The sequence below is a fragment of the Zophobas morio genome, unplaced genomic scaffold (genome assembly GCF_036711695.1).
Source record: "Zophobas morio isolate AGI-343-1 ecotype UQ-CSIRO unplaced genomic scaffold, CSIRO_AGI_Zmor_V1 ptg000026l, whole genome shotgun sequence".
NCBI classification, from domain to species: Eukaryota; Metazoa; Arthropoda; class Insecta; order Coleoptera; family Tenebrionidae; genus Zophobas; species Zophobas morio.
Genome location: NW_026972131.1, coordinates 4,654,858 through 4,668,205, shown reverse-complemented (window position 1 = coordinate 4,668,205; position 13,348 = coordinate 4,654,858). Strand labels below are relative to the sequence as shown.

General features: G+C 35.2%; 1 protein-coding gene across 1 annotated transcript; it reads right to left on the bottom strand.

The window, feature by feature from the left end:
• Positions 1–8,359: 8,359 nt before the first annotated feature.
• Positions 8,360–11,039, bottom strand: LOC135136596 (uncharacterized). The gene is made up of 4 exons (XM_064065954.1): positions 11,010–11,039; positions 9,507–10,113; positions 8,506–9,456; positions 8,360–8,449 (listed from the first exon to the last, which is right to left on the bottom strand). The coding sequence occupies exons 2-3, from the start codon at positions 10,104–10,106 to the stop codon at positions 9,376–9,378; spliced, it is 681 nt and encodes a 226-aa protein (XP_063922024.1). The 5' UTR covers positions 10,107–10,113; positions 11,010–11,039; the 3' UTR covers positions 8,360–8,449; positions 8,506–9,375.
• Between the last annotated feature and the right edge of the window lie 2,309 nt (positions 11,040–13,348).

The following is a 13,348-nucleotide window of genomic DNA, read 5'->3' as shown; positions in this document are numbered from 1 at the left end:
ATAGAGTCTAGCCACTCTTCGATATTAGGACAAAGGGGGTTAAATTCTCCTATGACAGCATTCACTCCAGGAGTAACACTTACCGTATGAGTACCTTGTCTTACCCCCAGATTCTCACCAAGTTTGCTCATACCCTCAACAATTGCTTCTCCCAAACGGGACACAGTTTCGCTAATTCCGGAGCGGCTCCTGCGTTCCCGGCGCCGACTGCGTCGCTCCGTCGCTCACTTGGATCGACCTTTTCCTTCGGCAGCACGATGATGCCGTGTTCTCCAGGCCCGGTTCCCTGGTCGCCACTTCGACTTCGAGTGCGACTACGACGACGACTTCGTCGATGACTTTTCGCCTTAGCACGCCGAGGTTCCTCGTCATCAACCTCAGGTGTTCGTCCTTGTTCTTTCGGCATGGTCGTACTTTCGTGTTCAGAACAACCACAAACTATCACTAAGCACTAACTTATAATCGGTTATCGGGTCGTTTATCCCAATAAATTGTCTCTTGTTGCACAATAATTACGCAATCCAAAATTTTCACAAAAAGTCAAAAAGAAGCACTGGGAAACGGGGCACAATCCCACTTCTGATTTAAGCGATTAATTTTCAAAAAAATAATAAAAAAACAAAACATTAGCGAAACAGCTAAACACAAGCGCAATAGTCGAGCAGCAGGTGAATCCCAGGCCAGCGCGCATTCTCGAGTGCCTCACACTCTAGCGACGTGGACAGGCAGCGGCTCGCAGTATCACCACTTCCACCAAGGCGCCAAATTCAAATTCTTGAACCGATTGCTAACACTAGTATATTCTCTTATACCATAGTGCCAATACTGAGTTACATCGTTGTGTGACTTTTAAAGATTTAGGCATTACGTTTGATTCTAAACTCAGTTTTGTGAAACATATAGATGATGTAATAGCAAAATCTTTTAGGATGTATTGTTTTGTTTATAGAAATTTTAGCGAGTTCTGAAATATAAGAGCTGTATGTAACTTATATTTTATTTTATTTCTTATTACGATCACGTGATATATTTACATGTGCCCATTTATCAACTGACTTAATAGATTTATAATTTTTTATTGCAGTAAGAACATCAGCGTTAGAATTAAGACGAATTCTATGAGGTCTTTTTCTTGAAATCATAGGGGGAGCGAATTATCCGAGTCGAACTGGTGTAGATATTGGACCGTTCAAATTAAGGTTTGTCATGTCATAAGTCCACAGTAATGCATACATTATCAGACAAAAGTTGTTCCTGTTTCGATACATCAGGAGTTTTAGGAATAGTATAGATAAGTAATTAGATTATTTTCCCGCTTATTCCTCTCTGTTATTTCCTGAATTATTAACTCTGACTTTATTGAGTTTCGATGAATTCGAGCCTGAATTATTCTCCTTCTCAACAATTAGTTTTTTTGGGCTATTTAGATTATTTCCAAATTGCAAACAAAAGATACAACTCCAAATTAACCACATTTCACTCTGAATTTTTCGCGTCTCCGTAAAGGAGATATTAACACAGTGAATTTTATACTGTTTATTGCAGATGCAACAATTAACGACTCTGTGTGGTTCAGCAGAAGAAAAGAAACACGAGTATTTGATTAAATTCATCTTAAATTACTCGAACGAAATTAAAATAGTAATAATAAAATGAATTATGGTTATGAGGCTAGAGTGGAATGAAATTAAGCGTAAAAGAATTCAAGAATTAAATTTTTGGTAAAATATGTAACCTGTTGCCCTACACTAGTAGTGAAAAAACTGTTGGTTCGATGTTATATAATACGCGGCAAATAAATAATCCAGCTATTATGTGGGATAATGAGTAAACATCACAAAACTGATACCATTATAGCCTTAGAAGAACAATTAGGTATGAAAATTACTCGACGCGGTCTATTTGTAGATTTAGAAGATTTTTTCAAATTTTCTTTAGATAATCAAACTCCCTGTGATAACCCAAACTTCCCGCCTTAAAATTTGACCTTGAAACAGTTTGAAAGGCCCGCGAAAAATTCAAAAATTCAAAGTTTGGCCTTGGCTGTGATCGTCTAACAAATGAGAACCTACGTTGTGTGTTTTTTTTTTTTTTGTTTTTGAAAAATGGCGGGAAGAAGTTCTTTCATACAAGTGCATACACTGTCGAGAGCGCCAGAAATAATAGACAAAATTAGGAGCCTTCCTAAGGAGGAAAAAGAAACGAAGAACGACAGACGCTCGGTTTGCCCTTCTGGCGAGTCCGCAGGGCCAAGGTGTCATCGGTCTTCATTCCCCAAAACCCCCTGGGGTTTTATTCACCGACATATTACATGTCAAACACCCTAAGATATGTGAAAGAAAAACACTCGCGAATTGACAGACATACACATATGAAAACCGAACAAATACAAGACCTACACATATGTAAATTGGATGGCAGAACCCGAATCATTATGAGAGTGTGGCGATCGAACAAACATAGAACAAAATATATCAATTTCATTTACGAGCACAGCAAAATACCCAGAGGGGGCGTTGTAGCGCAAGTGGAGGTTGGGACTCCTGATCATCACTGTTCTCCCTCACGACGGTGATTCTATCTACACCAACGCCTGCTCACACGCATCTCTCCATTACGAACGTGCCCTGCGAAACGAGGCGGTTACGATCGCAGATCCGTAGTGGGGTCTCGACTATTGGGCCAAGTCGACAGCGTTAAAGACCCGCGATCGCCCCCTGAAGCTATACAAACCCGCGGATTTGTGCAGGTGCCGCGATTGATCCCGTCAGTTTGAGAAGGAGTCGCGCGCCCCACGTACACTACGAGTTATGTGTTATTTACTTCAATTTCATTTAAATGTTCAATCTCTATGACTCTAATATTAAATTACAACCGAACAAGTGTTAAAGTTTCAACCAAGAGCAATAAACAACATTTAAATTCGCCATACACTCTTACGGAAATTCAGTCAACAAATAATTCTTACTTGGGATTAAATTTGGACATCAGATAATTTGCAGGACAAAGACATTCATCAACAAAATATTTACATGAGCAAAACTTAGCAAAGATTTATAAAATAAAGATCTGGTGTGAAATAAGCTTGTGCAAATAAAATATTATGTTAGGTCAAAACTGTAGAACATGGAAATTTACGTTCAATTAAAATTATACAGCAAAGGAAATTACTGAAGCTAAAATTGTGAGACAAAGACAAATTGCATGAGATGAAGATTGTAAAGTTAACAGATTTACATGTGGTTAATATTAATTCGTGTCCAGTCAAGTTATTGGTTAAAATTCAAACGTGAAATTATTTAGCTGCATTGTGGGCCATTATTACACATACATTTCCCCAAACAAAACACATAAACAAACATGGCAGACAATCTGCAGTTGCAAAATGGCGTTGGACGAATTCGTCATTCCAAATAATAGGCGTCGAAAATATGCGATGCAAAAATACGATGAATCCTGTGGCGTTGTATAAACGATGGGCTAAATAAAAGGAATAGAAGGCACGTCCCCCCATGACCCACAATGTTGTTAATTCGTTCAATAGATTCAGTTAAAACATGTGCTCGTTTAAAAGAAACAAATGGACGCTTCAAAATGGCCGCTGCCTGAACAAAGAACGGTGAAAATAACAACTCGTTTGCCGCCATCCAAAATACAGATTTCACAAATATAGCTAAATAAAGCATGGCCCGAACTAGAAATCACTTCCTGTAAAGCCCTACTGCGATGGATTTTAAATGAAAGAAAAAAAAAACGAGATTAGTGGAAAAAAAAAAACGCACGCGTCGAAGTGTCACGAGGTCAGAAGTATCGTCGGGGCTTGAAACTCGCGGCGAAACAGGTCCCAGTCGAAAACGTGTTCAAAACATACCTCTCCAAAGATGCGAAGATTTCGACACGGCTTACCGCCAACAGGAACACAAAAACCTCGTCGTAAGAACGATGAGAAATCAGGAACACCCAGTGGCTCAACGGGGCCTACTAGGTTTTCCAATGGAACAGATCAACACTGGAAAAACAAAACACAACAGCAAAAGGCACAGAATAATTCACAATTAAAAATACAACCTGTTGCTCGAAGCGCTCGAAAAGAAGTCGACCGTTCTCTCCAAGCGATCAAAGCGAAGTGGGTGATCTTACACGAGACAAAAACACCGTAACATTTGCGCATGTCTGTTTCTTTGGGGTTGGTTGCCAACCTTCTTTTCTTCTTCTCACCAACTGTTTCTTGCGCGCGAAATTCATTTGAAATTTAAAAATTCGAATTGGATCCTTACATCCCTCAGATCAAGATTTGCTAAAAACACATTTTGACAATTTTTTAAAGAATTAAAAAAGACAATTAGATCTACTGAATCAAAGTGCTCCCTGTTTTAGAGACACGTTTATAAAATACAACACAACAAATCCATCTACCACCGCAGTGGAAAGGATGTTTACTGTTCGCTCGGGTGTTTTTGAGACAAAGCGTCATGTCTTGGCTAACAAAAATTTTGAATGTCAGTTGTCATTGAATTTAAATTTTGGATGTAGTCCTCTTGCGTGAAGTATTTATTTGTTTTATTTTATCTACTGATGTGAATATATGACAAATGCATTAGTAAAATAAATCACTCACTACCTTTTTTATTGCAACACGTTTTTTCTTGACCCCTTGGACCCATACAACAAATATCTAAAATTGTGTCTCATCAAATTTTTCAAAGTGCAAAAAGGAATTGTTAGAGTACCTAATGCATTACTTTTTAAAAGTAATGAGTAATTGTAATGCACTACTTTTTAAAAGTAATTGTTCTAATCACTGGTTACTGTGGTTGATAATCACCATGATTTTCACATAAACGTATTCTATTTATACTCCGTCAGAGTCTAAGTGTTTTACAATATTTCTATAAATGATTATAGGATCGAAGTCATGAACACGTGCCACCTCTCAGTTTTCGGCCCTACTAAATGTCCAAAGACTCACGACAGATACCACACGCATCTGCATAACTGGTTGCCTAAATTCCTCATATCTTATTAAAAAATAATATATATTTATTTTATTAGGAGTTTAAGTGATACTTTAGGTGACGGAGTATGGACGATTAAACGCCGATCAATAGCGAGGCGAATTAAGTCCATACGAGTCACATAAAGCCACTTAAACTCCGAATGAAATACAATATTTTATTTTCAAACGATTAATCTTCTTTTGAAATGATTATTTCCCATCTTCTTGCTGCATTAGGGAATTGCCTTGATTTCACTTACCATGGTTACTATGGTTGACAACCACTATGATTTTCACATATTTATACTCCGGCGGAGTATAAGTAGTACTTATGCGCCGCTCAAACACGGTGTCATAGAAATGACACTTAAACCCCGGTAAGAGCGTCATATAAGTGTCAGTTATATGACGTTTGAAAATAAAACTAATTTATTACAATAAAAACAACAGTGGCGGCTCCTCGGGGTGGGCAGGGTGGGCAATGCCCACCCTATTTGATTGTTTATGATACGAAGTAAAATATTGATTTTTTTTCTTTTTTAAAATATTCTATATGTATACACAAATAATTATTGTCGTAAACATCATTTAAGCCAACGGATTTTCTTCATTACATCCCGCAGTTTCCGCAACTGAGAAATTGCAGCGTCAGATCTCGGCGTTATACGGTTCATGTGAGGATGGGCTAGTCCACCCTGGTCCACCCTCTTGTTTGTAAGCAACGACATACGTTCGGTTTTCTATGTACGTAATTGAGAGTAAAGAATTCGAAACGCGCGTCTTTGCATATCCGTGCTTTCTTGCTTCAAGCGGGCCAGGACGCCCTGGCCTCAACGTATATCTCAAACGCTGCAGAATCGGATCTCTCGATATTCGATTCAAGGATTCAATAAATTAATTTCGATTTTTTTATTTCTTCTGTATTGTAAAAGTATAGAGGTAATTATTTTTATTACTCTATTGAAATATGGGTAAGGTAGTAAGGAAAATAATGTTATGCGAAAATTCTTGAATACTATTGTAATAGAAAAGAGCAACACCATAATAATTAATAAATACTTTTTCATATCAAATGAAAATTTGTAATAACCATATTCTTGTATTATGACACCGTGTAAACTTTATAATGAATTATAAATTTAAAAATACGAATAACCAATGATGAGAATAAGTAATACATTTATTATTGCAGTACGTATCTGACATGTGTATTTTTTTATTATTACATATGCATTTTTGTTTCATAAATATAACTGTAGCAGAGTCAACAAAAGTTAAATATACGCTTAATTTATTATTTAATTCAGACTGTCCGCACAGGTTTGTTACGCGTTCGTTCTAGCATGGGTGGGCAAATCCACCCTGAAAATCGGAAGCACTCGGCATGGTTCGTTCTCGTCGGAGACACGACTCAATTTTCTGACTCAATTGAATTCATCAGATCAGAAACTGCATTGTGGATAGTGCATTTAATTATAAAATGTAGCTTATTCAAATTACCAAATAGTTAGGCGGCTACCAAAGTAGGTACTTTCTAGCAATTTTTTTTATGGCAAATCCTACTGTAAGCTGTGCAAATAATATTAGAGAGGTGGTAAAGAAGGCATTAAAGACATTGAGTTTTTGTTTTTAATAAATAAATTCAGTAGTATGGAACTTGATATTTATGAATTATTTGTTTATAAATTAAGATCATGTCCCGAAATGAAACAATTGGTCATCACAAACTCTCGTGGCAGTAATAAAGGCTTTAATCAAAGTTCGGACAATAAATATTACCTACCTATTGGTTGATCGGTAGTGAAACAACAAACAAAACTGTTGGAATTATCTGCTATTTAACATAAAATTAAATTACGAACACTTTAGAATTCCACAAGAAGAGCGATATAAAATATATCGCTACTGCTTTACAAAAACATGACCAATCTGAATAAACGAAAATTACTTGGAAAACGAAGTGAAACTATAGAAAATTCTCTTAAATTCGGCGTTTATTCGATATGATAATTTTCTTGGCTACACAAAAACATACATTTCGGGGACAAGATGAATCGCAAAGTTCTCTTAAAGTAAATTTGATGATAAATTTAAAAAGTTTTTCGGAGGAGTCTTTGGTAATTAGTGGTCTTCAGAACGATTATTTTGGAATTATTTTTATTTTATTTGTTATTGTTAACTTTGCTAGTATTTTGAGAATTTATTATTTTTCATTTGGTATTTTTAATTTTGCTTTTACAATAATTTTCCAAATTGCTGCTTTTTCTAAGTGTAGCTTATCCCAAAGGTTTAAAATTTAATGTTTTCTCGTCATGTTATTTCAGAATCTTTACATGTTAGGATCATTATTTGAGTTTATAGTTCTATAAACACCTAACAAATCTATTTATGTGCTGAACCTTTTTTTTGCTCCTCGTTCCTCTTCTAGCAAGAGTCTTCGACGTTCTCGTTGGTTCTTGCTGACCGACATTGTAAGTAACATTTATAAAATAATATATATGTTATATACATAAAATATTTGTTATATTATATTGATTGATATGCAGCACCAAAACAAAAACACGTTCTCACAAAAGTGATTAATTATATATATGTATATATTTTTTTTCATACATGTTATAACCTACCTATAATGCTTTGCCCACCCATCAAAAATCACCACGAGCCGCCACTGAAAAACAAACAAATTTGTTTGTGATTAAAAGTCACAGTAAATGTTGAAAATGATCACCATTTTGTTCAAGGCACATGTTCACTCTCTTTTGAATTTCAAAAATATTCTGTAACATCCTTTCCTCAATGCTTTGGATCCAATGTTCAATTTCATGTTGCAACAGGAAATCCTGACTGCTGAAACAATCTTGTCGAAGATATTTGCGGATTCTGCTCGAGTCGTCTCAAATCATCAACAACTTGTTCATACATTGAAGATCTTCCACGAGAACGACTGCAAGCAGAATTTTTGAAATCCATGGCCAACTACACCCTTAGAATAATTTATAAAACCCCTCTACTAAACTTACGCATGATTATGGAAATAAGTAAAAATGTATTAGCTTAATTATGTTGTTTAATTTGGGATTATCATTAAAAAAAAATTAATGTGACATTTCAATTCGCACCCACATTTAATTTAAGACATATTATTAAGTCAAAATTCGGCGATTGTCAAACAATAATGTCAGGCTGACAGTGTACTGCATTGGAAAAAACGATCCAGCAATAAAAATCTATTCCCTCGTTTGCTGGACCCTTATTTCTATATTATCTTGATACACTAGTTTTGTCTAGATAATGACTTCTAAAATGTGCGCATTAAAAAACTTACAAAATCTTAAATACTATATTAATTCTTCTTTGGTTTCACAGTCATTGTCATCGTCATCGGCGGACACACACATGGTATACAGGCTCACAGAAGTGGTGACCTTCTAATTGTCCATTTTTGCTTTACTGAAAATTAAGCATCAGTAGAATTTGCGTAGTTCAGAAAAATTAAATTTACTTACAATTTATAAAATGCTACCTATATTACATCATCAAACAAATCCCAATACTCAAGATCATCACCTTCACTGTCACTCCTATTATGCCTCCTCCTCATAATTTTCTCTCTTTCACAGTCATTGTCTTTACTGGACACATCCACATCATATAGAGGTTTTTCAAATGTGATGATTTTTTTATAGCCTACACCTATAGGAAGTGCATTCACCAACGAATAAAATTCCTTGCTTGTCATCACATGAAATCTGTTAATGATATATTTTCTGGCAGCGTCCCTAGCCAGCTGTTGCAGCAAAGGCACTTTTGGTAGAAGTGCAATCTTCTTTGCAACAATTTGTGGCAATTTTGGTGTGCTCAATAGGGCGTTTGTCAATACAGCGTTGGCAAAAAAATTTAATAGGCACATTGCACCATCAGCGAGTAACCGACCACACGGTGTTACTAACCATTCCGGAAATCTATATCGTTGAAACCATAGGTTTTTTTTAAGTAATGCGGCGAAAGTTTCAATGCATAAATCAATGTCAATAATGAATGAGACCATTATGACTTTATCATAACAGTGACTTATAGGATGAAATGGAATTGATTCTTGTTGTAAGCCTAGGTGAAGTAATGTTCTAAATAGTACACAATAGCCGAATCTTCTGTAGATAACGTGGCACATTTCATCCGTACAGTGCATACCATATTCCACCATAAACAAAATTAACCATGTTACTTCTAGCTCCGAACTTCCAAATTCACAAACAAAGCTGCCGTTCGCATTTTTGCAAAAATCTACGACACAATTAAATAAGTAGCAATGGTTCGTCGAATACATCAGATACTGCATCCTTTTAATAAAATTAGACACGGGATCAAAAATGAAGTCAAACATCTCTCCTGTTTCCAGCGCCAATCCAACAGCCTGTGGACATCGCTCCACCAGAACTTCGAAAAAATCGAAACTCCTACGGATCAAAGTGTCTAGGAAAAATCTACAATTATCATCCTCGTTTACCACGAATTTAATATCAAAATCCATTAATCTGTCGATCAGAAGAATTTTGATGTCGCTGTTGTTTTTAGACGGTTTTATGTAGTGTCGGTTGTTGATAAGTTTGAAGAACGCCAGAAGACTAATCTCCTTGGAAAAGTGTGCATCATCAAACGTGTACAAAAACAACTGCTCGAACACGAAGTCTGACACTTTAGCGTAGCTGTACTCAAAAACGAAATCCAAGGCATTATGTAAAACATATTCATTACATCTTTCTAGTGACGGATCTGCGCCATAATATAGTAACATAGCTGTCATCTCGTCCAAGGAATCGTCGTCCTTGCTTGTGAAATGAAATGCTTCCAAAATAAGGTAAAAAAGGGTTTTACCCGATGCATTGATAAAGTTTGGGTCCAATCCATGATCGAGGCAGAATTTTATAATATTGATGTGTGTGGCATAACAGCCTGGAAAGTTCACGAAGCGAAGACCGGCCAAAGAGGCTCCGTTTCTGATTAAACCATAGAGAAAATGTGGGTCTAACCATTCATCGAGGTCCAAAGATTTTAAAGCACAGGAGAGTTGAGCGGGAGTTGCGAAGAGGAGCAGGTGGTCGAACATTTCTTTCCTGAAATGAAAATAAGTTAGTCGTTTGTTTTAATTGTTTTAAAACAGTTTTTTGTCCTAATTATTTTTTATTGCCTTTTTCAGATGTTTGCTGTGACTGACATTTGTTTTTGTCAGAAAGAGCAAAAATTTTGAAATTTGAAAACGGAATGCAAATTGATCAAATATATTTATATTTTTATAAAATTATTTTATGAATAATATTACCACCAATTCGATGTTGACAAATGCAGGATAAAATTTTAAGGTAAAATCGTACTATAGAACAATCAATAAAATTATTTGTTCTTATCTGTCTCCCAGATTTTGAAGTTATAGCAATTTTGTTGAAGTCTTTCGTTGTCGTCCAATAGTTAAATGGCACTGCCGCTAATTTATTTATTTATTTATTTTAATTTTTAAAAAAACTTTGATTCTTTTGCTAGCTAATTTACTCAAAAAAGTATAATTTTAACTGCTTATTTAATTAAAGATGTTTAATGTTTATAACAACAAAAAAACGGTTCTTAACACCTTTCATCAGCCTCCTGTTATTTGGAATATTTGAATTGTGTAGTAATTAAAGTTTAAAAAATGAAGAACACGTACATTTTCGTGTTCAACCAACTGCAATCGATTGAGAAAACACGAAGTTTAAAACACTTATTCCCAGAAACCAAAGCTCAAATTCGGTATGTAATAATGTAATCATTGTCATACCATTGATGGTTTAATACACTAATAAACTTTTGTGAATTCCGTCAGAGTTTATTTAAGTGCCGCGTACACAGTTGTTTGTATTTCCAGATGACTTTGGATTCAGGAAATTTTATAAATTCATGCACGCAAAACTTATATAGCGTGTGTAACTCTACTGTAAATGGGAGTTACCACCAAAAAATACAGCTTTAGTCTTACCTTTCATATTTAACGGTGTCCAAAACTAGCTTACTTGCAAAATCAGCATCCGCTGTATACAAAATGTGAAGGTTTGTTTCGACAAGACTTTTGAATAATTCGTAGCGCCGTTCACTGATAGCCATGTCGAACTCTTTTTGTAGCTGTAACTAACATATAAAAACACTTATTTATATTTTACTGCAACGGAGAAACAAAACTGCTTACCATCATTTCCATTTTTCTCAAAATTTGTTTTGTCGAGACTCGAGAGCTGAACCTGAGCATATACGGCACATGGAATAACTGACAGAGGCAGTGATGGTGGATGGTGATGATGTGTCCTATGTGTGTATCAGACCCCTACCAGAATCCAAAGGGGGGTTAAAACCAGTGGTGGGTGTCAAACAATGATGCAGCAAAACGACAGAGGGTGAGGGGGAGTTTATTTACTTACGTAGCCGGTCGCCGCCCCGGTTGAAAATATTTACAAAGCCCACATTATAGATGCAAATGTTTTTACTCACAGTAATTTTGCAACAAATATGATATAAGAAATAGGTTGCCTTTAAAAAAAAAAACTGCTGTTTCAATTCTTCTTGTGCATACAAATGCAGTACTTCACCATTTTTAACGCCACTGCACTAACCGCTGAGTGAATCACTGCATCATATGTACAACCATACTGAAAGAGCACTATAGTTTTCTTGCTTCATCTCACTTGCCCTGTACTAAAAGACAAGGACAACCTTAGATTCAACACTTACCTGCCAAAAGAAGGGAAAAGCTTGTTTTTTAACAAAAGAAGCACGGTAGGAGCTTACTTACTGAGTGATAATTATTGTTGGTTTGCAATCACCAATCACACCGATTTATGGCTTAGGCAAATGCAATTCTGAAATACACTTTAATAGTAAAACATATTTTGTTTTGTGTTACACATGTAATGGAGAACTTATTTGTTGTTTAATTACTTATTTTCTACTTTATATAACGGAGAACGTAATATCGAAGTTGGTGTTGAGCACATGCAAGAACATTTTATATTCGATTTAGATTTTTAATTTGATTTATTTTTCCTGAGTTTAGATTGTTCTAAATATATAAAGCATTTTATAACATGAACTGTGTAAGTCTGATTCTTTGAACCATTGGTCCTTTCAGGGAAACAAGCCAGACGAGAGGTTAAACCAAAAAATATTAAAAAAAAATGAATTTATTATATTTTATAACCAACACGATCTCTTTCAAAAGTAGTTATATTCTCTCAACTTTCTTTTTTTTTATCTTTGTAAATTTTAATTTCCTTTAGCTGAAAGTGTTGCATATCACTGTAATCGTAATTTAATTATCTATCAGAGTCCGTTAAACATACAGGGTGATTCAGCTTAAATGACGAGCTTACCCCTTTCTTATAGGCGCCCCAACATACAAAAGTTCATTCTCAAAATGCTATAAATCCAAGTTCACTTTTCTTTTCGAAACGTCAGTTTCATTGTTATATAAATAATCACAAGACGTTTTAAATCACTGGTTACTATTTTCCAACAAAAAACGAAATCATCTGTAGAAGATTTTCGATATGATCTAAGGATGTGACCAACCTCTGCTCACAATTAAACACCTCACGCGTTCTAACATTTCGGAGGTACTTGTCCAATTCGTTCTTGCAACTCAACCATATTTTCAAACAAAACAGTTACGCAGTTTGTACTATTCTACGTTTACTTGCACAGCCACATATCCAAAAAAAATTATCATACGTCTACGTCTACTAGAATATCTATGATAGTCTCTCTCTTTGCAATGAACACTTCTTTTATAAATAAATCGCGAGTGGCTCTCCTTAAATTTTTCACTACAATTTTATGGTCTTAAGACACAGAACAATTTTTGATTAAATATTCAACTGAATTCATTATTTTCATTTAAAACCAAACAATTTCACTGGTACAGATGAAAATTAGCTTCCGTAGTTGAATTACTATCAGCGGACACTGTGTCAAATATGCCCCGATTTTAGCCAAATGCAGCGACTAAAGGTACGGTTTCCATGACAACGGAGTGAACACAACGTCTAAACCCAATTACAGGACAGCATATTACAAAAAAGGAGGAATATTAAACATATAAATACAAATCAAAAATTCTAAAAGTGAAATATAAGTGCCCAGTTAATACCATTAAACTAAGTTAGCAACTTAAGCAGAAAAATAAATAAAACAGTAAATAAATACAAATTAAAAATTTTGAAAAAGAAATGTAAGTAAGTATCCAGTTAATATTATTGAACTAAGCTAGCAACTAGAACAGAAAAAAGTCATCTATCAGTTTATTGGCACATTTACACATAATACATA

Bases quoted from the DNA above. Each gene is read 5' to 3' on its own strand.
- LOC135136596 (XM_064065954.1), bottom strand. From the start codon at position 10,106: ATGTTCGACCACCTGCTCCTCTTCGCAACTCCCGCTCAACTCTCCTGT. The intron at 9,457-9,506 runs GTAAACGAGGAT...TTTGATCCGTAG, and splicing joins ATTTTGATATTAAATTCGTG to GAGTTTCGATTTTTTCGAAG.